This window comes from Microtus ochrogaster, chromosome X, assembly GCF_000317375.1.
Source record: "Microtus ochrogaster isolate Prairie Vole_2 chromosome X, MicOch1.0, whole genome shotgun sequence".
Taxonomy (NCBI): domain Eukaryota; kingdom Metazoa; phylum Chordata; class Mammalia; order Rodentia; family Cricetidae; genus Microtus; species Microtus ochrogaster.
The window spans coordinates 42,244,260-42,267,120 of record NC_022026.1 but is presented as its reverse complement, the minus strand read 5'-3'; the positions used below and the strand labels follow the sequence as shown (position 1 = coordinate 42,267,120).

At 44.9% G+C, this 22,861-nt stretch overlaps 1 protein-coding gene and 1 pseudogene across 2 annotated transcripts in view; both read right to left on the bottom strand.

Moving 5' to 3' along the window:
* The window catches only part of Prps2 (phosphoribosyl pyrophosphate synthetase 2), a 38,263-nt gene extending 18,114 nt beyond the window's left edge, over nucleotides 1-20,149 (bottom strand). Inside the window, exons 1-4 of one of the 2 annotated variants that reach the window (XM_005358722.2) lie at nucleotides 19,850-20,149; nucleotides 10,663-10,855; nucleotides 1,806-1,904; nucleotides 154-278 (exon numbers count right to left, since the gene is read on the bottom strand). In XM_005358722.2, the coding sequence (XP_005358779.1) occupies nucleotides 154-278; nucleotides 1,806-1,904; nucleotides 10,663-10,855; nucleotides 19,850-19,971 (539 nt within the window). In that variant the 5' untranslated portion in view covers nucleotides 19,972-20,149. The remainder of the gene's footprint in view (nucleotides 1-153; nucleotides 279-1,805; nucleotides 1,905-10,662; nucleotides 10,856-19,849) is intronic. The other variant, XM_005358723.2, reaches the window with a different exon arrangement.
* LOC113457478 lies at nucleotides 732-853 on the bottom strand (annotated as a pseudogene).
* Nucleotides 20,150-22,861: the final 2,712 nt, after the last annotated feature.

The following is a 22,861-nucleotide window of genomic DNA, read 5'->3' as shown; positions in this document are numbered from 1 at the left end:
TCCAGCCGTCAAGCTTGCAGGGCAATAGCTTAAGCAGCGAGCTATGTCTCCAGGACACAAAGCAGGCCTTCTAACTTAAGACACAGAGAAATACAGAAAGCAGGAAAGCAGCAGGTAGAGACAGAAATCTGCATGGCATCGCTTGCGTGGTACCTTTTGGCTCCTCCAGCATCGGGGGAAACAATAATACAGTTTCTCCATTCAGTGATGTTCTCGCGAATCCATTGAAGAACTGCAGGCTCTGCATATAAATTATCCACAGGGATATCAAAGAATCCCTAAGGAGAGAAATCAATGTCACTTTGCAGGCTTGTTTTCGGATTGAGTATGAGGTTTATTAGAGTACATGGTTGTTGGTGTCAGTGGTTCAGCACAGTGGAAACCCTCAGGAGTACAGGGCCTATCTCATGTCTAAGGGCCCATGACTGGAGATGTATTTGGCCCACATTCACTGGAGAAAAGCTGCTTCTCAGCTACTATGCCTTCCAACTCATCTGCATTAAACTTGGTGAAGTCTCAATTCTTTGAGATGTGGATTTTCCGGCAGTCAGGGGACCTTGAACTTGATTGTGCAGGGTGTCAATCACGTTCCTTTTTATGCATGGTTGGTACAGATCAACATGATGGCCTGGCTACTGTGCTCTGGAGCTTCTCAAGCGTGCTCCATATACCTATCTGAAGTCTAAACTAGAGACAGCATGAGAAAAGAGACACGACTATCTAGCAGAAAATTCTGTTTCCGAGGTCTCTTAGAGAAACCCATACAAGCAGCGTCCCAAGTAGGCTGCTATTGGCTGCCACTGCACACCAGGCCCCAGGAGGAAAGGAACATAGTCAGCATAATTGGATAAAGGTTTTTTAAAAGAAAAAAAAAGATTTTTTTAAAAAAGATAACTGCTATCTCTAAATCATATTTGAATTACTTATCCAAAAGTTACCTTTATATAACTCTCTCCCTTTGGCTAATTGTAACAGAATTAAATCTAATGATAGAGATATTACAAGCCATCTTTTGGTCCATCCCTTTTCTGGGCATGCTCCGATATTTATGTGATGGTCAGTGTACCAAGGGAAAGAACAGCACTGCAGGGTAGAGGGGAAAGCAGGTGGCTTTTTGTCATTGCTGTAGTACTAGCACTTACCACAAATCAAATACTTCACAGTCATTACATACCATAAGCAGGCACTGTGAAATGTGACCTGTTTTAATGACAGAAGAAGGAAGGTATGAAGAACTTAAAAATGTGTATGGCAGGACTGGGGAGATGGCTCAGAGCGTAGATGTGTAAAGTACTTGTTGTACAAGCATCATGTCCTGAATTGGAATCCCCAGAAACCATAAAACAGCTGGCCATGATAGTGCATATTCTATAGCAGCAGTGCTGGGGAAGCAGAGGCGGGAAGAGCCCTGGAGCTCATTGGTTAGCCACTCTATCTGAATTGATGAGCTCTGGGTCCAGTGAAAGATCCCGTCATAAAAAACAAGATGGAGAGTGATCATGGAGAACATCCGGTGTTGACCCCTTGCCTTCATGTGTATGCGCACACAAGTGCACACAAATACACACAGTGCATACTACAATGTTATCATTTTAACTATCTTACAGATGTTTAAGTGGAATTGCAAAGCACATGAAAGGTATTCCTTGCTCCTCCAAAATGAGTTGGAGGCAAGGTGTGACGGGATGGCAGCAAAAACAGGAAAGACAAACAGCCCAGAGAATAGCTGTGCAAACTCTTAAACCTTTCAAAATTAAGTACAGAGAGTTAGGACCTGACCATGGGCAGAAAGACAATGCTGGTACCTGGATCTGAGAGGCATGCAGGTCCATGGTGATGATGTGATCGGCCCCAGCAACTGACAGCATGTTGGCCACAAGTTTAGCAGAAATTGGAGCACGACTCTAAAAAATAGAAACAGGGATTTAATATCAGACAAAGATGGAAACTGTTAGAGTCCTTTTGCAAAGATATTCATGAGGAAACCAAATGGGTGGTTTGGCATGGATGTAACCAAGGAGAATTACAAGCTATGATAACAAAAGATACATTTAACACATTGCATTTGGTTACTAAATATCGTCCATTGGTTGCCACTGTTGGTTTTTGAGCCTGGATCTTATATAGCCCAGGTTGATCTCCAGCTCACTAATGCAACCAAGGATGACCACGATCTAGGCATGTGCTACCATGCTCAGTTTCTGTGGTAGTGGGGCTGGGACCCAAGGTTTCCTGTATCCCAGGCAAGCACTCTACCATCTAAACTACATCTCCGGCCTTCTGTATCCTACTATGAGGCTATGCACCTGACGCTACAGTAGAATACAAATATCTAAGGAATAAAGTCAAACTGAATATACTTGACATTACAGTTTCTATAATTCAAATAGTAAGGAAGCATGAGGAGGTTCAACAAGACGGCTTAAGACATCACTTTAAAGGAAAGGCCAGCCAGTGCTAGGCTAAGAGTGTTCTAGAAGGAAACAACGAAATATATGAAGTCTCCCAAGCCAAAACACCATCAAATAGCTTATCAAGGCCCCAAAGTCCAGTTATGAAAGAAGTACCACGCCCTGAGAGATGAAAGCTAACCCTACTACAAATTCAGCAGCAACAACAACAACAAACAAAAAACACTTATAGGCAATTGAGAATTCAATGTTCAGAGAAACAAGTTCATTGTCATCACTGTCTTTATGCCTTTTCTAAAGTTATCTAACTTCTTTATAGCTTTAGTTTCCACATCATAAATCATTGGCAATGAAAATGTCCACATCAAAGCAACCAAAGAGTCCACACAGTTATCACCAGACATAGTCCAGACATGGTGTAGGTGGAGATAGTTATTAATAGCATTGCATGCCCATACACAAGCCACACAAAAAAAATACAACCTGAAAATTATATGAAAATGTTAATAATGTGTTTATTTCCTTTCAAATACAATCCTGTTGTTTCAAAAAGAACTACATATCCCCTTATAATAAAATATATTTATAAAATTTATACATTTATAAGTATAATCAATAAAATTAATAGTATACAATCAACATTTTTAATATATAAACATACTCATTTATATATTAATTTTACATTAATTACACACACACATAAAGAATCAGAGGAAATACCCCTAACATTACCAACAGATTTTCTGGAAATGATGGGGATGGCTTTCCTGTTTTTCCGTTTCTGAGACAGACTCTGTAAGAGCCCTAGATGTACTGGAGTATGCTTTGTACAACCAGCTGGCCTCGAACTAACAGAAATCCACCTGAAGCTGCCTCCAGAGTGCTGAGGTTAGAGGGGGAGTGTTTTTCTTTAAAGTTTTTAAAATTAATTTTAGGTGTGTGGCTTTTTTTGCTTGTATGTATGCATGCAGTACCCACAGAGGCCAGAAGAGGGTGTTCGATTCCCTGGAACTAGAGTTCCAGATGCCCGTGAACCACTATGTGTGTGCTGGGACCTGAAAGAAAGGACTTCCGGAACAGCAGCCTGTGCTGGTTATCACGAACTCATCTACCCAGCATCTCTTTTCCTTATTTTCAAAAGGTGGGTTTTGTTTTGGTTTAGTCTTCTCTATACTAACTATTCTTACTTACATTCTCTTTTTCTTGTTTTTTTTTTTTTTAACTCTTCTGTATGGTATTCCATGTTGCCTTTGGGAAAGAATCAAATTTTCTCAGTTTTAATATCCAAAGGACTGAGGTAGCTAACTCCAAACTGCTTTCCCTTGCCTCTGTTCCTGTGCCCTTCCCTGTTTGCTCTAGAGAATGCCATGTCTTGTCTCACATACTCAACTGCCCCTTCTCACCCCAGATCTATATCTGTGTGACTGATCCTTCAAGGCCTGGCTCAAATATTGCAATTTAAAGTACCTATAAGAACTCCAGAAATAATCCCTCTCTTCTAAGGTGAAACTTGGTTGACCAAGAAACTTTGACTATATAGCCCAAGGACCTAGGGTGAAACCAAATAATACTGGTATAAAAAATGAAGACTGTGTAGTGATTAAAATAACTCGTAATGACATTCTGCTATACTCATAGATCACTGCCTTGCTCAGCCGTCATCGGAGATGTTTCCTCCTACAGCAGATGGGAACAAATACAGAGACCCACAGGCAGATAATATGCCAAGAGGGAGAAACCTTGAAACACTGAACCCTAAATGCAACGCCTTTATCAAACCTGTGGAAGAGGGGGTAGAAAGAATGTAGGAGCCAGAGGAGACACCAAGAAAACAAGACCCTTTAAGTCAACATGAGCAAAGCTCATATGAATTCGCAGAGACCTAAGCAGCGATTATAGGGCCAACGTGGGTCTGTACCACATCCTCAGCGTATATATTACAGCTTCCAAGGGAACTTCCAAAAGAAATCATTTAATTGGAAGATTACTAGCAATTTCAGAGGTGAATCCAAGACCATCACGGTGAGGAGCACGGTAGCAGGTGGGAGGCGTGGTACTGGAGCAGTGCTGAGAGCTCGCCTTACCCACAACCAGGAGGTGTGGAGAGAGACTGGGCCTGGCCTGATGTGGGCTTTTAAAACACCAAAGTTCACACTCAGTGACACACCTCCTGCTCCAAGGCCACATTTCCCAATCCTTTCCCAACAGTTCCACCAAGTGCAGCCCAAGAATTCAGACATAAGAGCCTACAGGGGCCATTCTTATTTAAGTCATCACAAGTCTACAGAGAGAAAAATCAGTGTGGTATTTAAAGAGCAGGTAAAGAAAGCGCTTACCTTGCAAATGTGAGTATCTGAGTTCAAGCCCCAGAGTCCACATCAAAAGGCTGTGGTGTGGTGACAAGTGCTTCCAATCCCTGTGCTGGGGAGGTGGGGACTGACATATACCCTGCGACTCACTGCCCGTCCTAGCATACCTGACAAGTTTTAGGCCACTGAGAAACCTCATCAAAACAAAAACAAACAAACCCCCAAAGACAGACAGCACTGAACTCCAGAAGAATGACATCAGAGCTTGTGCTTTTGTTCATGCACACAGATGTATACAGGACTCGTGCACATACGTGTTCCCCCAAACACAAACACACACATGTATGCAGACTCCAAGATTCCAGAGACTTGTGTCGATCACTTTATCATTGAAATATGAAGATGACCTTACAAATTATTCGGAAAAAAGAAGGAAAAAAAATCTAAGTTGACAGCCCTTTACTCTCTCAGAAGTAATTATCCCCTGCCCGGCTTACAACCTGCTGTTCTCTCAAAAGCAGAAAACCAGTAATTACTGAGTGTCTCCTACAAGAGCCAGCAAACGTCAGCTCACAGGCTAGACTTGCCTGATGCCTTGGCTGGGGCTAGGGATGGTCTCCACACTTAGAAAAGCACTGGAAAACAGTCAAAAATAAGATTTTGTAGCATTTGAATGTGACATAAAATCCAGACTTTACCAGGCATACATAAAGTACCTTTGGAACACAGTCACACCTATTTATTTGCATATTGGCTATGCCAGCTTCTGCACTAAAATAGAAGTTGAGCTGTCACAAGAACCATCCGAATCTCAACACTTGGTTTTTTTCAGAAAGCTCGTCTGCTTGTGTACGATAGGCCAGGATCTTCATCCATAGTAGCTAAGACGGTCCTTAGCATACAGGTGAGGGCCTGAAGTTGCAGAGTGTAAGTGAAAGGGAAAACTGGTGTTGGAATTCAAAGGTGAGCTGGTTCACTGCTAAACTGCAAGTTCAGGACTTACGTCATGCCTTTGACAATGACTATGACATCATTGCCGTTTTCCTGTGTGAATATTCCATTGTCTTAAGTGGTCATTTATGAAACAGTTTCTTTCCTGCGAGAAGCTGCCCTTAGGTTCTGGTACTTAGAAATCAAAGCTAAATAAACTGTTCCGCATACACAGGACGAAGGGTCAAAACACACGAAACAAGTTTGGAAGATGGTTTAAAAGATTTTCTGGGCATTTCCAGCAGGTACTTCTTGGTAGAAGCAATTACACAGAATTCCTCTGTGCCGTTATAGGTTATGGGCAATGCAGTCCCAAAGGAAGAGAAAAAAAAAACAAAAACAATAGGCGGCCTGGGAGGGCTGCCCAGAGCTCCTCCCATAGCCAACAAGAATGTTCTGTTTCAGGCCAGAGATTAAGTGTAGCATATGGCTTTCTGCGATATTCAAACACCACCTGGCTTTCTGCCTCCTTAAGTGAAGAAAAAAAAAAGAAGTACCTTCCTCCATCCCAAATCATGGTTGGTGTCCTCACGGTTCCTAGACACTGGGAAACGGCTACAGGAGGCTAAGAAATGAAGTACAGTACTAGGTTCTAGTCGTTTCTTATTTTTCCTATTAAATCTTCATTGCTATCACTCAGCAGCTTCCCACCACCAAGCTAGGCTGCATGGCTCAAGAGAAGAAGTGAATTGTGAGAACTTTCCGGAATGCCAGGGGTACAGCTTGAATGGCGGGTTGACCGATGAAACCGAATGGGAGAATGCATTTCCTCACTGTCGTTTGGGTCATACTGACTACACAGACCCATCCGAAGTCATGGATGGAGGGTCCAGCCAGGGAGCTCAGTGGATGAAGGAGCTTGCTCTGCGAGCCTGAGCGGGACCCACATAAAGGTGGAAGGAGAAAACAGACTCCACCAAGGTGCCCTTTGACCTCCACATGTGTGCGGCATGGGGCACACCCATGCACACACACACACACAGACACACACAAAGATACACATACACACTAAAAAAGTAAGATTAAAAGTAAAAGAAGCCATGGCCCCAGAACAGTCCACGGGTCCTGGCCTCCTTACAGGTCCCTTTAGTTTACAGAGCTATACAAGAGTGGCCATGAATCAGACTTGCTGAGAACAGTGCCAAGAGTGGATACTTGGTTCCAGCAAAATCATCCTTGGCTGGTCTTTTAAATCGCCGGAGCAGTGGTTCTCAACCTGTGGGTCCTGACTCCCTGGGGCCAAATGACCCTTTCACAGGGGTCACTGAGACCATCCTGCATATCAGATATCTATATTATGATTTATAACTGTAGCAACATGACAGTTATGAAGCAGCAATGAAAATAATTTTATGGTTAGGGGGGTCACCACAATGTGAGGAGCTGTATTAAAGGGTCACAGCATTAGGAAGGTTGAGAACCCCTGCTCTAGAGTGTCCTGCGGGAAGTGATCAATGATAGGAAACCTACACTATGTCAAAGCGTAACTAAGCCCGAGAAATGCTCACCCCATCCATCAACTACTGCATGTACTACTCATCGGCGCAGCTGCGATGTTGGTGCCTGGTTTGGGACTGTTGAGCTTCAGAGTTAGAAGAGAAGACACTGCTGCTTTCTAAAGCCATTCCCGTTTGCAGTAAACTGTTGCAGGGGTGCTAAAAAAAATACAACACCGCTCCAGTTGCTTCCCTACCAGAAAATGTCAGTTTCCTGAGCTGCACCCAGTGTTTCTCAAATGTCATCATATCCTCCCCTCTGGATGGTGGTCTTATTTGCCACTAGGTTTGGAAAGGCATGGGACACATGTTCAAAAAGGGTCCCATATAGAAAACATATCTAAACATCTAACAGGAGGGAAACTGGTCATACAATGCAGTTCTGAGAAACAGAGGCACTGGGGGTGGGAGAAGGTGGGGTGAGATGATTTGCTTGGTAAGGGTGCTTGTCACTAAACCTGATGACATATGTTCATTTCATGCCTGGTACTCACATGCTGGAAGACACAAACAAAGCCTTCCCAAGTGTACCCAAACACTCAAAGACCCCCACCCCCACACTAAATGTAATAAAAACGTAACAAAAAGTCACTGGTGCTTTGAGAAACCCATCAAGTTCTTTTTGTAGGCACAGCGGATGCCATCTGTCAGGGTACAGAGACCAAAAGACCAACAGATTTTCTGCAATGCAAGGGTCAAAGCTAGTTTATCTATCAAAGAACTGGGAATAAAAACAAGAAAAGAAATGAGCAAATACGACTTTCGAAAATGTTACCATGTATCAGTGATGTCAACAGCCACCACCAAATGTGTCCCAATAATTGTGTTCCTTAAAGAAGAATCTGCAGTTCCAACAAATGCCACCCCTTTCCCCCCAAGCTGACAGGCCACCTGTAAGGAAAACAATTTACTGAAGGCACAATGTAATTTTATCTTCTGCGTGAAAAACAAAATGTAAAACCTACAGGAAATACACTTGATTCAAATTAATCATACCAGCAAACCCCTTGCCAATCCGTTTCATTTCGGTTGCTGTAATAAAACAAAGAGAACTTAAAGAAAATGGGGTTGAATTGCCCCCTGATTCTAGGATACAGCTCATCAGCCTGGGACACAGGAGGGGGCAGGGGCTTCAAGCAGCTAGTCACATCCACAGTCGGGAACAGAGAGAATGAATACATAAACGCTTATCCTCAGCTCACATTTCTTTTCTTCAAGCCAGAACCCAAGCCAGAGAGGGCTGGTGTTGCCCATTTTCTCCCTGGGTCTTCCAACATGAATTCCCGATAATTTGCAAAGACAAGCCCAGAACAGAACCCCGACCAAGCCAATCCCTCATGAGGCTTTTCTTCTCTCAGGTGATTCTGGGCTGTGTCACATTGACAAATAAAATTAACCATCTCAGTGAGCAACTTCCTCCAAGAGTGTTATGAAAAGAAAGAAGCTGGTCCATTCCCACTCTCTTCTTCCTTGCTCACACATAACCCTTCGACATGTGGCTAGCTCCTTTCTCTGCCATATTGTGAATACCTGGCAGGATGCTAGAGTCGAGTTTGGCTTTTCCAGCCCCGCTAAATAAACCCCTCTATTTTATAAGTCACTCAGCATAAATCCTTTAGTCTCAGTAACATAAAAGTCAGTGTAAAGTTCCGCAGTACCCTAATGCAGTGTGGCTTGTAGACGGAACCTAACCTGCTACATGTTTGCCACTGCTTGTGAGCTCTTAGGTTTAACTGAGTAGGGGGAAATGAAGATAGTACTTTATGGCGTATGAAATAGAGAGTCAGATGTGTCCATAAATAAATGTGGATTCTGGTTTGTTTTACAGTTTCACACACGCATGCATGCCACAGTGACCACTGTCACCTTGAACCTACCCTGCCACGTCTGTCCATTATCCTCCTCCCCCCATACCTGCCAGTTATATATGGTCCTCTAGCTCTGTTTGCGAGATACACAGTTGGGGAGGTGCAATAAAAATCAGCCGTTTATAGAAGAAACTGGCTGACTCTTTCTATCCATATACAGTAAATCGTATCTTGAGTGCTGAGTGGAATTCTTCATGTCCCATTTTAGTGAAACCCGGAGTGACTGCCTGGGTGCGGCACATACTCTGGAAACTGGTCCTGAAGATGCTGGGATTAAAACTCAAGGAGATCTTAGGACATGAACTCATGTTTATACAGGTTATTTTGCTTTTCGAATCTAGGGAAATCTTGAGTGCTTTTATGAAACAAGAGCTTCAAGTCATCACTGTTGTCAAGTAAATGCTGTCATCCCAAATTCATACCTGCCTACAAGTCTGGAATGGGATCTCACTGTAGCAAGGTGCTATTGTGTAAAGATATGGAGACGTGGTCATTTTGGATAAGAGTGGCCCAAATCCAATTATAGTGTCCTAATATAGGATAGAAGTGTGTTGTAAGTGTGTTGTTAGTTCCTGGCTGCTCAGCCCCAAAATAATTACTCAGAAAACATAGTATTTGTAATTCTGTTTGGCCAATAGCTTAAGCATATTTCTGGCTAATTCTTATATTTTAATTTAACCCATTTCTAGTAATCTGTGTATTGCCACATGGCTGTTGCTTACTGGGTAAAGTTCCGTCTGGTTCCAGCGGGTACATGGTTTCTCTGACTCCACCTCCTTTCTTCCAGCATTCAGTTTAGTTTTCCCCACCTAGCTCTACTCTACCCTATCACAGACCTAAGACAATTTCTTTATTAACCAATGGTATTCACAGCATACAGAGGGGAATCCCACATCAGAAGTGGAGACACAGAACTTAAGAAGCCATGTCATAGAAGGCAGAAGCAGAGACTGAAAGAGTATAGCCAGAATGAAGGGATACCCTAGGAGCTGGGCAAGGCAGGGAAGATTTTTCCCTAGGGTCTTAGAGGAAGCTGGAAGAAATTATGAAGAATTGAATGGAGACCTCCAAAAAGATAGGTCCATGTCCTGAGCCCCAGAACCTACTAATGCCTCTTGGAAGTAGCAACTCTGCAAATGGAATTAGTGAAGGATCATGAGATGCGATCACCCTGAATAAGGATGGCCTTAAATTTAGTGACAGTGTCTTGAAGACAAAGGCAGAGATTGAAACAATGGGGCCACGGGCCAAGAGAAGCCTGAGTGTCTGGGGACTTGGAAGAGTCAGGAAGGATTCTCCCCTAGAATAAGCACGGCACTGACATCCTTCGACCTTAGACGTCTGGTCTATGAACTAAAGAATAATTGCCTGTTCTGTAAATCTGCCCAGCTCCTGGTAATTTATGATAGTGATCCTAACCAACCAAGAGAAGCTCCTTCAATGTTTGCTTCAATTCCAACTTTTCTCATGTTTCATAAAGCCTAAGAACAACTGTATTTTCTCCAACTTCTCCTGCAAACTTACAGAGCCTCTACTAATGGGTAAGGAAACGGTGGTGAGCACAGCAGGTTTCTAGGGCAAGACACACCTCGCCTACCTTGTCCTTTTTATCTTGCCGGGCGTACGGGAAGCAGGGTATCACAGCAGTTACCCTGGATGAGGATGCAATCTTGCACGCGTTGATCATGATGAGCAGCTCCATCAGGTTGTCGTTAATTTCCCCACAGCCGCTCTGGATGATATAGACATCTTCCCCTCTCACACTTTCGCCAATCTCAACGCTACAAAAGAACAACGCCATCTTAGTTTTCTTTGCCTGTTGTTGTTTAAAAACACTCTAGAGAAGTGACAATGTGTGTGGGGGGGGCACTTATTTCGACTCACATTTCAAGGTACATCCCATAATGGCTCGGGAGTTAAAGTGGCGGGACCTCAAAGCAGCTGTGCACATTGCACTCTCGGTTGGAAAGCAGAGACTATGAACTTAGGTTGTTTTTCAGCTCCCTTCCCACTCGCAGAGTCTGGGATCCAGTCTGGGGAATCGGGCTACACACAGTGGATGGGCCTTTCTGCATCCACAAACACAATTAAGATAATTTCCCACAGCCTGGCTCACAGGCCCATCTCCCAGGTAACCCTAGGTTTTGTCAAGTTGACAATTAACAATCAGCCATCGCAGCATTGGGTAATATCAAGGTTCTATGACTCCCTGAGACCACCTCCAACTTCAGCAATCCAGCAGGTCCAATCATGGGACTCAGCACAGAGTCACAATCCTGCCTGTGACATATGAGATGGCTTGAACACAGGACAAAATCAGCAAAGTTGGAAAAGTGCACCAGGGAATCTCGGTGGGAACTTACAAGCATTCTCCCTGAGGGGAGTCACAGAAGCCCACCTCAAAGTGTCCAGTAGCGAGCTGTGACAAGTGGCAACTGTTACCTACTAGGGTAGACACAGAGACTTAGGGCCCAGGCTTTGTATTGGAAGCTGAACAGTGTAGTCACCCACTGCCTAGTGCATACCAAAATGCTAGCTTTGCAACAGGCGGGTGGGAGCTCAGTGTAAGCCACATTGTTTTCTGGCCGTTAATAGTTCACACACAACAGGCCATTCTTATGAAAGAATGGTGTGGGAATCCCTGTGCGAGCTAAGTTCCCATAGGCCAGTCAAGAGCTGACCGTACAAAGAACCTTTCTAAGTTCTAGACCTTCTCTGTTAATTCCTTGTGGTAATTCTTCTGTTATTAAAGTTAAGCATGGATATTGTCTTAAAAATTCAAATCACGGGAGCTGGGGAGATGACTCATTTGGTAATGTGTCTTCCAGCACATGCATAGAGGGCCTGAGTTTGGCTCCCCAAAACCAACCTTTAAAAAAAAAAGGCCAGGTGCAATGGCCTCCTTAACCCCAGCTCTGGGAGAGCAGAGACAGCAGATCCCTGGAACTCGTTGGCTGACCAGCCAGCCAGCTGAATAAATGAGCTCCAGGTTGAGTGAGAGTCCTGTCTCAAAAAGTAAAGCAGAGATGGATGGAGGAAGACATCTGGTACTGACCTCTGACCTCTGGCCTCTACATGCACATGACCAAAGAAGCATGTATACATACCACATGCACACAATCAAATCATGATCAAAGTGTGCTAGTTCAGCCTGTTATCTCAGTACTCAAGAGGCTGAGATAAGAGGATTCCTGAGTTCCAGCCTCTCTCTCTCTCTCTCTCTCTCTCTCTCTCTCTCTCTCTCTCTCTCTGAGCAGCCTGGAGACAACCAATTTCAATCTTTGATGGCTTTTTAGAGAGAGATTTATTTTCAATTCTCCAGCTTCCATGAGAGACTTGAGTTGATTTTTCCTGAGGCATCCATCAGGTATTGACTTCTCACTATGGAAGACGAGGGTTTAACATCTATCTCTTCCTCTCTGCTCCATAACACGGATGGATGCTTCCGACCTCATCATCATGGCAATACAACTCAGTATTCAAGCTAAAGATTGCCTGCTACATTTGAACTCCCCATGATGATCAGAGCTGAGCTGTGAAGTAAACTAAAACCAACATTTGTATTTTCCTTTCACGCACAAGCTTCGACATGTGTGTGTTTGTGTGCGTCTTTTCTCTTAGCCTTTCTCTGATGACGTTTCTATTTACTACACATTAACATCCCACCCCCCCACCCCCATGAATAATTGCAGTCTCCTAGTGCTAGTTTTCAAGTCCATCTCCACTTTCCCATTCTGCCCATATCTTCCCCCCATTTGGCTGACATGGATGGCCCCGCTGCCATAGGGATTCTCGCCACCTCTTTGCTGCACTCCATCGGTAATTTTCTGTATCCCTTTATGGTATACGTCCTTGTTTTGCTAGCTGTCATCCTGTAGCTCCTAGAGACTTAGTATTAGCCAATATTTTGAAAATCATGTGTCTAAAAATATCTGTATGTGAAGTTAGAGAATCTGGGGTACTCAGCATTGGAAAGTCAGCCCACTCGTGTTTTATGACTGCTGCACAGAGAAGAAAACATCACACACTCTGGCACGTCCTTCACAGAGTATCAGACAACAAAGAATCAGATCGACACTGATAGAACTCTCATTGTAAAATGGCAACCCTATTCCAATAGCTGGGAGCTTTGCTATATTCGGGACACTATGGACATCAGGTGAATTTTGCTTCTAGGTAACTTAGCTTGAGACAAGAGGCAGAAACCTGGGGCTATGAACGGAGCTCAGTGGGACTGCATTAGCATAAACAAACAGGAAACCCTGGGGGCCCATCCCCCATACTAGAAAGTGAATAGAGAAAACTGAATACAGCTACTTAAAAATCCATCATCAGAATCTGGTGTGTTGGCACACACTCGGAGTCCCAGCCAGACTTTGAACTTCTCTTCCTTTTGCCTCCACCTTCTTAGTCAAAGAATTACAGCTAAATAAGAAGGTGAACCCAAAGAAAAACATATATTTATCCTCCTGGAAATTGGAGGTAGACAAGATCGCCGGGCAAAAGTTGGGAGCATGGGGGTGGGGGTGGGGTGGGAGGAAGGGGAGATGAGGAGAAAGGAGAGAGAAGGGAGAAAGGGAGGACTGGGGAGAGCTTGAGGGAACAGGATGGTTGAGATGGAAGGGTGGATATGGGAACAGGGCAGAAGATATCTTAATTAAGGGAGCCATTTTAGGGTTGGCAAGAGACTTGGCTCTAGAGGGGTTCCCAGGTGTCCAAGGACATATCCCCAGCTAGGTCCTTGGGCAGCAGAGGAGAGGATACCTGAACTGGCCTTCTCCCATAGCCACACTGATGAATATCTTGCTTATCACCATAGAACCTTTATCCGGTGAAGATTGGAGATAGAGACAGAGACCCACATTGGAGCACTTGACTGAGCTCCCAAGGTCCAGATGAAGAGCAGAAGGAGGGAGAAGATAAGCAAGGAAGTCAGGACTGCAAGGGGTTGGTCCACCCACTGAGACAGTGTGCCTGATTTAATGGGAGCTCACCAAAGCCAGCTGGACTGGGACTGAACGAGCATGTGATCAAATGGGACTCTGAATGTGGCTGACAATGGGGGCTGACTGAGAAGCCAATGATAACGGCACTGGGTTTTGATTCTACCGCATGTACTGGCTTTTTGGGAGCCTAGTCGGTTTGGATGCATACCTTCCTAGACCTGGATGGAGGGGGAGAGGGTCTTGGACTTCCCACAGGGCAGGGCACCCTGACTGCTCTTAGGACTGGAGAGGGAGGAGGAGTGGGGAAAGTGGGAGGGAAATGGGAGGAGGTGGAAATTTTTAATACATAAATAAATTTTAAAAAAGTAATAAAAACCAAAGTGCTTTCAAAAAAAATGAAAAACCTCATGGAGATCACCCCTTCTCCTTCTCGCTACTTTTTTGAGCAAAGGAATAAAGAACACATAGCAGTAAAAAAAAAAAGAATTACAGGCATGTGCCACCATGCTGGGCTCTGAAAATGGGTTTTAATATTCGATCCCACTCCTGCATAAGGCTCTCTGTTATGGATGTTGACAATACACTGTAAATCCAGGATGAAAGGAACAGAAAGAAACTGAAATCTATCTCCTTATTTTGAGTGCTAAAGAATGAATACAATGCTTGGGCTAACGAGGTGGCTTAGCAGATAAAAGCAGATGCTTGCTGCACAAGCCTGAGAACCTGTGTTCAGTTCCTGGAATCCACAGAAGAAGCTGGATGTAGCAACTATTGGATTCACACAATTACATCAAGTAGAAGGATAATTTAAGTGGGCATGTATCTGCAACCCCAGAACTCCTACAATAGGGTACAAGGCTTGGGCAGGACAAACAGCCTCGAGTTTGGGAGTCAGCTAGTCTGAAGCCTGCAGCGGGGCAGAAACATCCAAAAGCTTGGCGGCTCGCCTGGAGAACATAGCATTGCAGGAAGGAGAAAACTCCCACTTCTACAAGAGCAAGGAGAGAGCTGATTCCCGAGTTGTCCTCTGACGTCTACGTGTGTCGTAGCGGTCATGTGCACATACGTACAAATAACTTACGTTGCACAATTACATCAAGTATTGGGCTGATTTAATTTGGAAAGCAAGTATTGCATAGTTCAGGGCTGACAAAATACAGAACACAGCCTCTTTTTGTATAGCCCCCTCCCCACCCAATAAGAATGGTGTGGTAGTCCCAGTAATGAATACCTCCCATCTATACCCTAATCCTTTGAATATGTTACATTATATGGCAAGGGGGATGTATACATTCAGATGGAATCAAGCCTGCCAATCAATTGATTGATCGTAAAACAGGATGGTCAGACATAACCATTTAAATTTGTCCCATGGGACCACAGCTGACCTTCAAATTGGAAGAGGAAGGCAAAAAAAAAAGAGTAGGAAGGGATGTGATGACTACAGCAAATCAGAGATCCCCTATTGCTAAAGCTCTCAAGATCCTAGGGCTGTGAGGGACCTACAAAATGGAAAAGGGGCCGGGCGGTGGTGGCGCACGCCTTTAATCCCAGCACTCGGGAGGCAGAGGCAGGCGGATCTCTGTGAGTTCGAGACCAGCCTGGTCTACAGAGCTAGTTCCAGGACAGGCTCCAAAGCCACAGAGAAACCCTGTCTCAAAAAACAAAAAAAAAAAAACAAACAAAAAAAATGGAAAAGGGGACTGGGACTCTAGCTTGTCCAATATGCAGGAAGTTTTGAGTTTGATCTCTATCAGTAGGGAACAACCAGGTATGGTGACACACCCACCTGTGGTTCTGATACTTGGCAGGTGGAGACAGGAAGATCTGAAGTCCAAGGTCATCATCAGCCATACTCAGAGTTCAAGGCTAGCCTAGGCTACCTGAGTGAGACTACCTGTAAGCAAAAGACTAGAAAGCTGGAAAAGGCAAGGGAATAGAGTTCTCCATGAAGCTTCAGGAGGAAAGGCAGCCCCTGCTGACCTATACGGCACTTGTACTGTACAGATATAGATATGTAACGCAGCAGTAACAGGGACAGCATGTGGCTGGCAATGCCTAAAATATTTACGATCGGGCTCTTTATGGAAAGTTTCCCAACTCCTGATCTTATGACTGCTTATCCCCACAAGATCACATTCTTTGGCCTGCCTTTCCTCACCAAGGAACTGCAATCCTCCTATGACTAGCAGTCCAGGGGAGCACAGGAAACACCATGGTAACATTTCTTCCAAGTCAGTTCTGCTTCTCCTTATAAAGGAGACATCCCTACCGCAATCTGTGGTGTATGTCTTTAATAGGCTGCGTGGATTAGCTCAAGGACAAGAGACCCTCAGACAGGAAGACTGAAGCAATGCTGAGCGGCTAGGACGACGGAAAAGATGGCTGCATATTTGATAACACTTATCTCTATTGTGGCATAGGATCTAAGTCTCTTCCCTAGACTCTCGATCTCTTCCCTAAGAGGGTTTTGACCAATACAAGGTTCTAGAAGTGATGATATGCCAGCTTCTAAGCTCAGGCCTTAACAGACTAGTACTTAACTACTTCCTGTCTTTTGAAACACTCCCTCTTGGAAAACTGCTTCTATGCTAGAAGGCAACCCAAGCAGCCCTGTGAAGTGGTTCTTAGCCAAGCATCCAGGCAAAAGCTAGCCAAACTTATCAGCCACATGAGTGAGCTATCTTCAAAACTGGGTCTGGAGGTCCTACTATCCACCCTAGCTGACAACAGTGCAAACAGAAATAAACCTTCCTTGCTCTGATCTATACACATTTTGGGGCTGGGAGCCCCATAAACAGATTGTTTAAAGCCATAGAGTTCTGGGTGACCTGGCAAATGGCAGTCACCAGAATACTGGGTCCCCCGGTACAGCAGTAAATTAACCAGGGTAAAACCCTACAAGAGACCTGGGATGCCATTATGAACAGTGCCCTGCAAGTTATGGAGGGTTCACTGGGGTGAGAAGAGAAGCTGGTATACTGCTCCCTGAAAAATGGAAAGAATTTGGAGAAGGTAAAAGTGGAAGCGTGCCTATCTCATGAAGTAGCAGTTGAGAAAACTAGGAACCAAGGCGCTGAGGGCTAGGGTGCAGCACCCGGACTTCTCCTCACTACACAAGAGACACTGAGGAAACAGGACCTTACATAAACTGAATCCACTTTTTCTTGTTTCTGCTCTTTGTTTTCTCACTTCTACAGCCAAACAGGAACAGCCAACTTGAGGACTATGTGTAAAAATCAACCTCTGTCCCCGTGTAGCACACAAGAAAAGTTAGCACATTAGCCCTGCAAACTCTTTGAGCCGACAGAAATGTGAGCTGTAGCTAGATGCTGTGCGTGTTGGCACTCCCAGCACTGGGGAGGTGAAGGCAGGAGGATCATGATTTCAGGGCTAGACTTAGTGACACAGTGAGCTTTGGAACAGGCTAGACTACATGAGACCCTGACTCAAAGGAAGGAAAAGCAAACAAAACAAAATCCCAACCCAGTTAGCAGAACACAAGAAACATAACACGGGCCTGAGGAATCTTGACCATCTTACGATCTCTAATGGTCAAACGTGGGTAAAAGAGGACCCAAACTAAATAAAGACAAGTCTGCTTTCTATTTCAAATAAGTGTTTGAATAATTACTCTTGAAGATCCCATTGAGTTTCACCCAACAGCCCATATAGGACTTGTAGCAGAAATCCAATACTAAGCGAGCAATGAATTCATCTAGATTAGCTATGCTCTGCAGCAAAGGATAGCGCTGCCCTGGGAAAATAAGGAAGAGTTGCTTTACTTACTTTCAAAACCCACTCAGTCCAGAAATGTCTCCTCTATTTACATGACAACACCTTCCGAACAAAGACTCTTATTCTATTAGAGTTCCCAGAGCTGCTGAAACTTGGACGGGACTGAGAAAATCCTGCAATATTCAAACCTAGCTCAATTCACCAAAGTCCTAGAGAACCCTCCAGATATTAAACTCTACAAAGGGAGCTGTGGATGTAGCTCAGCAGTTGTCTTCTTGCCCAGCATCCACAAGGACCTGGGATCCATCCTCAGTACTGAAAAACAACCAACCAACAAAGGCAAAGTGGCTTTAAAAAAAAAAAGGCATTGCTTTATATTTAGCTAAGCAGGTCTCAAATCTCCTATGTAGCTAAGGATGCTCTTAAATTCCCGCTTCTCTTGCTTCTTCCACCCAAGTGCTGGGATTGTAGTGTATACTACCACATCCTGTTTTGATGTGGTACAGGGAACCAAATACAGGGCTTCATGCATACTTGGCAAGCAACTCTACCTACTGAACTACATCCTCAAGCCCAAAGGGGCATTCTTAGGCTGAACTGTCTACACAGCAACACCACCTGCCATCCAGAGTTCCTCCTATTCTCATGCAAGGGATGTAAATGGAGTTTACCACCTGGGAAAAGTCACACGGGATGCATAGAGCCTTTAGAGAAATAATCTTTGTCATTGATATTCATCTAACTCTTAGCTGGGTTTGGTGAGACACATATACTTGTAATTCTAATACTTGGGAGGTGTGTGTGTGTGTGGGGGGGGGGTTCTCCTGTGAGTTTGAGGCCTGCCAGGGCTACACACTCAATTCAATACAATCCTACATACCACAGACAAATCCTGTCTCAGAAAACCAAAAATAAAACAACAAAAAGGAAAAAAAATGCCCTTAATTTCACAAATTCTCGATTGACTCAAAGTCGTCAAGATTTTCTGCTTTCTTCTAGAAATTTCAAAGTTCTAGATTTGAGATTTCTGTCTACGATCCATTTCAAGTTAATTTTTGTAAATACGGAGAATGGTCTTTCTCTATATGTTTTTTTTTCCCGTAAACTTGTTGGATGAAATGCAACTTTGCCAAATGTACAACGGGTTATCTGTCACTGTATAGTTGGTTAACTGAACTAAACAGAAGGAGGAAAAGAAATTGGCCTCGGGCAAGTGGGACAAGGAGCCCCCAGTTCAACTTCGGAGGAGGGCTACCGTCTGCCTGATTGCACTGAATACTGGTGACCACCTCTTGCTCACGTGAGAAAGGGGTGTAATTTTTGCCAGATTGGCTGTGCACAGCTGAGGTCCATAAACACAAAGAACCTATTAGTTCGCAACATTGGCTGCAGCAGAGTTAAAGGAAGCCCAGGGGCTTTCAACACGTGCGTCCTATGTTCTCAGGCTCTTTCCAACTCCCACACAAACCCACCCTTCTGGATAAGACGGCTCAACACCTAGGCTACTCGGAAGAGTCACCTGAGCAGCTGGCAGCACTCTGATCGCCAGCCGCTGGAAGAAGCGTTCGAAAGTTCCCCAGGTAAACCCAGTGCCGGGGACCTGTGCAGAACCTATTCGACCACGCTCTAGTCTAGGGTGCCGTCTGGCAGAGACTCGGAAACTGGGGCGGGCAGATCCACAGATGTCTCCCTGCCCCCACCATTCCCGGCACTGATGTGATGCCCACACGCTGCGCCCACTCTCAGACGCTCTATGACTGCACCGATGTCGCCCTTCCGGACTGAGAATACCAGGCTAGGCGGCGCAGAAGAGGGGCCTGGGGTGCCTAGGGGACGACTGGTCGCCAAAGTCCGGGTGCTGGAGGTCTGGCCACTAGAGGGACAACAGCGCGCAAAGACTCCAGGGTGGCGGGGTGTGTGTGAGGGGGTGGAAGGGGGGGCTCCCTGGCTGGACTTCTTTCTCCCCGGGCGCAGACGCGGTGGCACTGAAGCCGCGTTGCTGCCGTCCCGCCCCGGAAGGGAGAGCACAGCGCCCTCGGAGGTGCCCCGGGCATGCATGGGCTCCTGCCTCAGCCCTGGTGTGACTCCCACCTGGTCTCCTGGTTGCTGAACTTCTTGGTGACCACCTTGCCCAGCTCCAGGCCCAGGCGATCGGCCACGCGCTGCGACAGGTCCTGGTGAGAGCTCCCGCTGAAGAGCACGATGTTGGGCATGGTGACGCTCCGGGGGTGAGGGGCGCTCTGTGAAGGAGAAAGCAACAGCGACACAGACTGCTACTGCTGCTGCCCCTGCTACTGCCGCTGCCCCTGTTGCTGCTACTTGCCGCTGCCGCTGTTGCTGCTGCGGTGCCCACGGCTGCTGGTGGAGCGGGAAAACGCGGCGGGACCTAGGGGAGGGGAGGAGCTGGGGGAGGAACCAGAAAGAGGGGAGGAGCAACGGACTAGTCACTGGAGGGTGCTGGGAAGTGGCTTCTGCCCAAGCAGGCTGGGCAGCAGGTTGTGAAGCTCTGGGTGGTCCAGAATCACCTAGGTGCGGTTGCTCCGTCGGGGAGGTCGATGCTTCACACCTGACCTCTCTGACTTGACTCTAAGTGAAGAGGTCAGTGAACCAGACGAAGTGGGCACATAGAGCCAGCGGCTGCAGGAAGGGACCATGGGGTGCCTCACATCAAAAGCCACCTTTCAACCCGGAAACTCAGAACCCAGGGGTGATACATCCAGTGTCCATGTGGGAGAGACCCACAGAGCGGCTCTGCATTTGCACCCAAGAATGAAGCGTGTTTCACTTTCTGTGATGGTATACACTACCTCTGAAGCTTGACTTGCAGAAAGGTTTTCCCACCAGCGAGAATTCCTTTCTCTCATTGATTTAGATATGTATATTTTGTTTTCGATTTTTCAATAATAGCTGAAACTCTTTTCCTTCCTTGTTATATAAATGCCTACGCAGTATCTTTTCTTTTGCCTCTTGGTCCACAAAGCCTGGAAATTTTAGCGTCTAGTTCTTGATAAATCAGGTGTGATGCTCCTTAAAGGAGCCATTGATGTGAGCCACCATTTGAGCCCTAAGCCCATTGACTCTACCCAATGGGCTCGCAGTCACCACTTTTATGTAGATAGGCTGGTCCCCTGGCTCCCTTCACAGCACCTTCTCTTTGATTCTCTTGAGCCTGCCTCCTTCAGGATACCTCTGCTTCTGCTGATCCCAGACCTCAGTTTTTCTGAGGAAGTTAATCCGGTATCGGAGCCAAACAATGTGCACAAGCGAAATATCAGTAAAGAGATTTAGCCTGAACTCCTGGAGGAGTGGGGGCACTGGTGATCCTAGTGACTTTTTTTTTTTTAAAAGCCTTCAGAGACAGATTAAACACGTCAGATAAAATGGTTGGGCTCTACTAATGTCCACCAAGAATCGGCTTACCATCCACAGCCAAGGCCACTTCCAGCTGAATTCTAACCCACTCTAAAGGTACTTCCTATGTTACTGGGATTAGGAAGAGATTGTTCATATCCTCGGGCTTTTTTTTATTTGGGTCCTTCCTTGTATTTTGCAAATTGGATGGCAACCATAGTGATGGAAGCCTTTAATCTCAGTACTCTGGAGGCAGATATGGGTAGAGCTCTGTGAGTTCAAGGCCAGCTTGGTCTAGTGGAACCCTGTTTGTCAATGCCCTAAACCCAAATAAATTGGATTTACCAGGGGTTTCTTTTCAAACTCCAATGAGCTGATTAACAAAACGTTTTCCAAAGCACCATTCCAGTTGAATTTCTGCCCCCTTTCATTCTGCTTACAAAGGTGTATATATCCTAATGAGTTTTTTCTTACTTTATATTTTTATTGATTTTATTGAGCTATACATTTTTTTCTCTGCTCCCCTCCCTTTCTTTACCCTCTCCTTCAACCCTCTCCCATGCTCCCCATGCTTCCAATTTACTCAGAAGATCTTATCTTTTTCTACTTCCCATGTAGATTAGATCCATGTATATCTCTCTTAAGGTCCTCAGTGTTGTCTAGGTTCTCTGGGGTTGTGATTAGTAGGCTGGCTTCTTTGCTTTATGTCTAAAAGACATTTATGAGTGAGTATATATTATATTTCTCTTTCTGGGTCTGCGTTACCTCACTCAATATGATGTTTTCTAGATCCATCCATTTGCCTGCAAATTTCAAGCTGTCATTTTTTTCTTCAGTGCAGTGCTCCATTGTATAAATGTACCACATTTTCCTTATCCATTTTTCAGGTGAGAGGTATTTAGGTTGTTTCCAGGCACTGTCTATGATAAACAATGCTGCTATGAACATAGTTGAGCACATGTCCTTGTGGCACAATTGAGCATCCTTTGGATATATACCCAAAAGTGTTATTGCTGGGTTTTGAGGAGGTTGTTCCCTAATTTTTTGAGAAATTACCATACTGACATCCAAAGGCCTGTAACATCTTGCACTCCCACCAGCAACGAAGGAGTGTTCCCTTTACCCCACAAATTCTCCAACATAAGTTGTCATCAGTATTTTTGATCTTGGCCATTCTTACAGGTGTAAGATGGAATCTTAGAGTTGTTTTGATTTGTATTTCTCTGATGGCTAAGAATGTTGAGTATTTCCTTAAGTGTTTTTTAGCCATTTTAGATTCCTTTGTTGAGAGTTCTCTGTTTAGGTCTGTACACCATTTTTTGTTGGATTATTTGTTCTTTTAATGGCCAGTTTCTTGAGTTCTTTGTATATTTTGGAGATCAGCCCTCTGTCCAATGTGGGGTTGGTGAAGCCCATTCTATAGGCTGCCATTTTGTCTTGTTGACTTTGTCCATTGCTTTGCAGAAGCTTTTCAATTTCAGGAGGTCCCATTTATTGTTTCTCTCAGTGTCTGTGCTGCTGGGAATATATTTAGAAAGTGGTCTCCTATGCCAATGTGTTCAAGTGTACTTCCCACTTTCTCTTCTGCAAGGTTCAGTGTGGCTGGCTTTATGTTGAGGTCTTTGATCCTTTTGGACTTGAGTTTTGTGCATGGTGATAGATATCGGTCTATTTTCATTCTTCTACAGGTTGCTCTCCAGTTATGCCAGCACCACTTGTTAAATATACTTCCTTTTCTCCACTACAAATGTT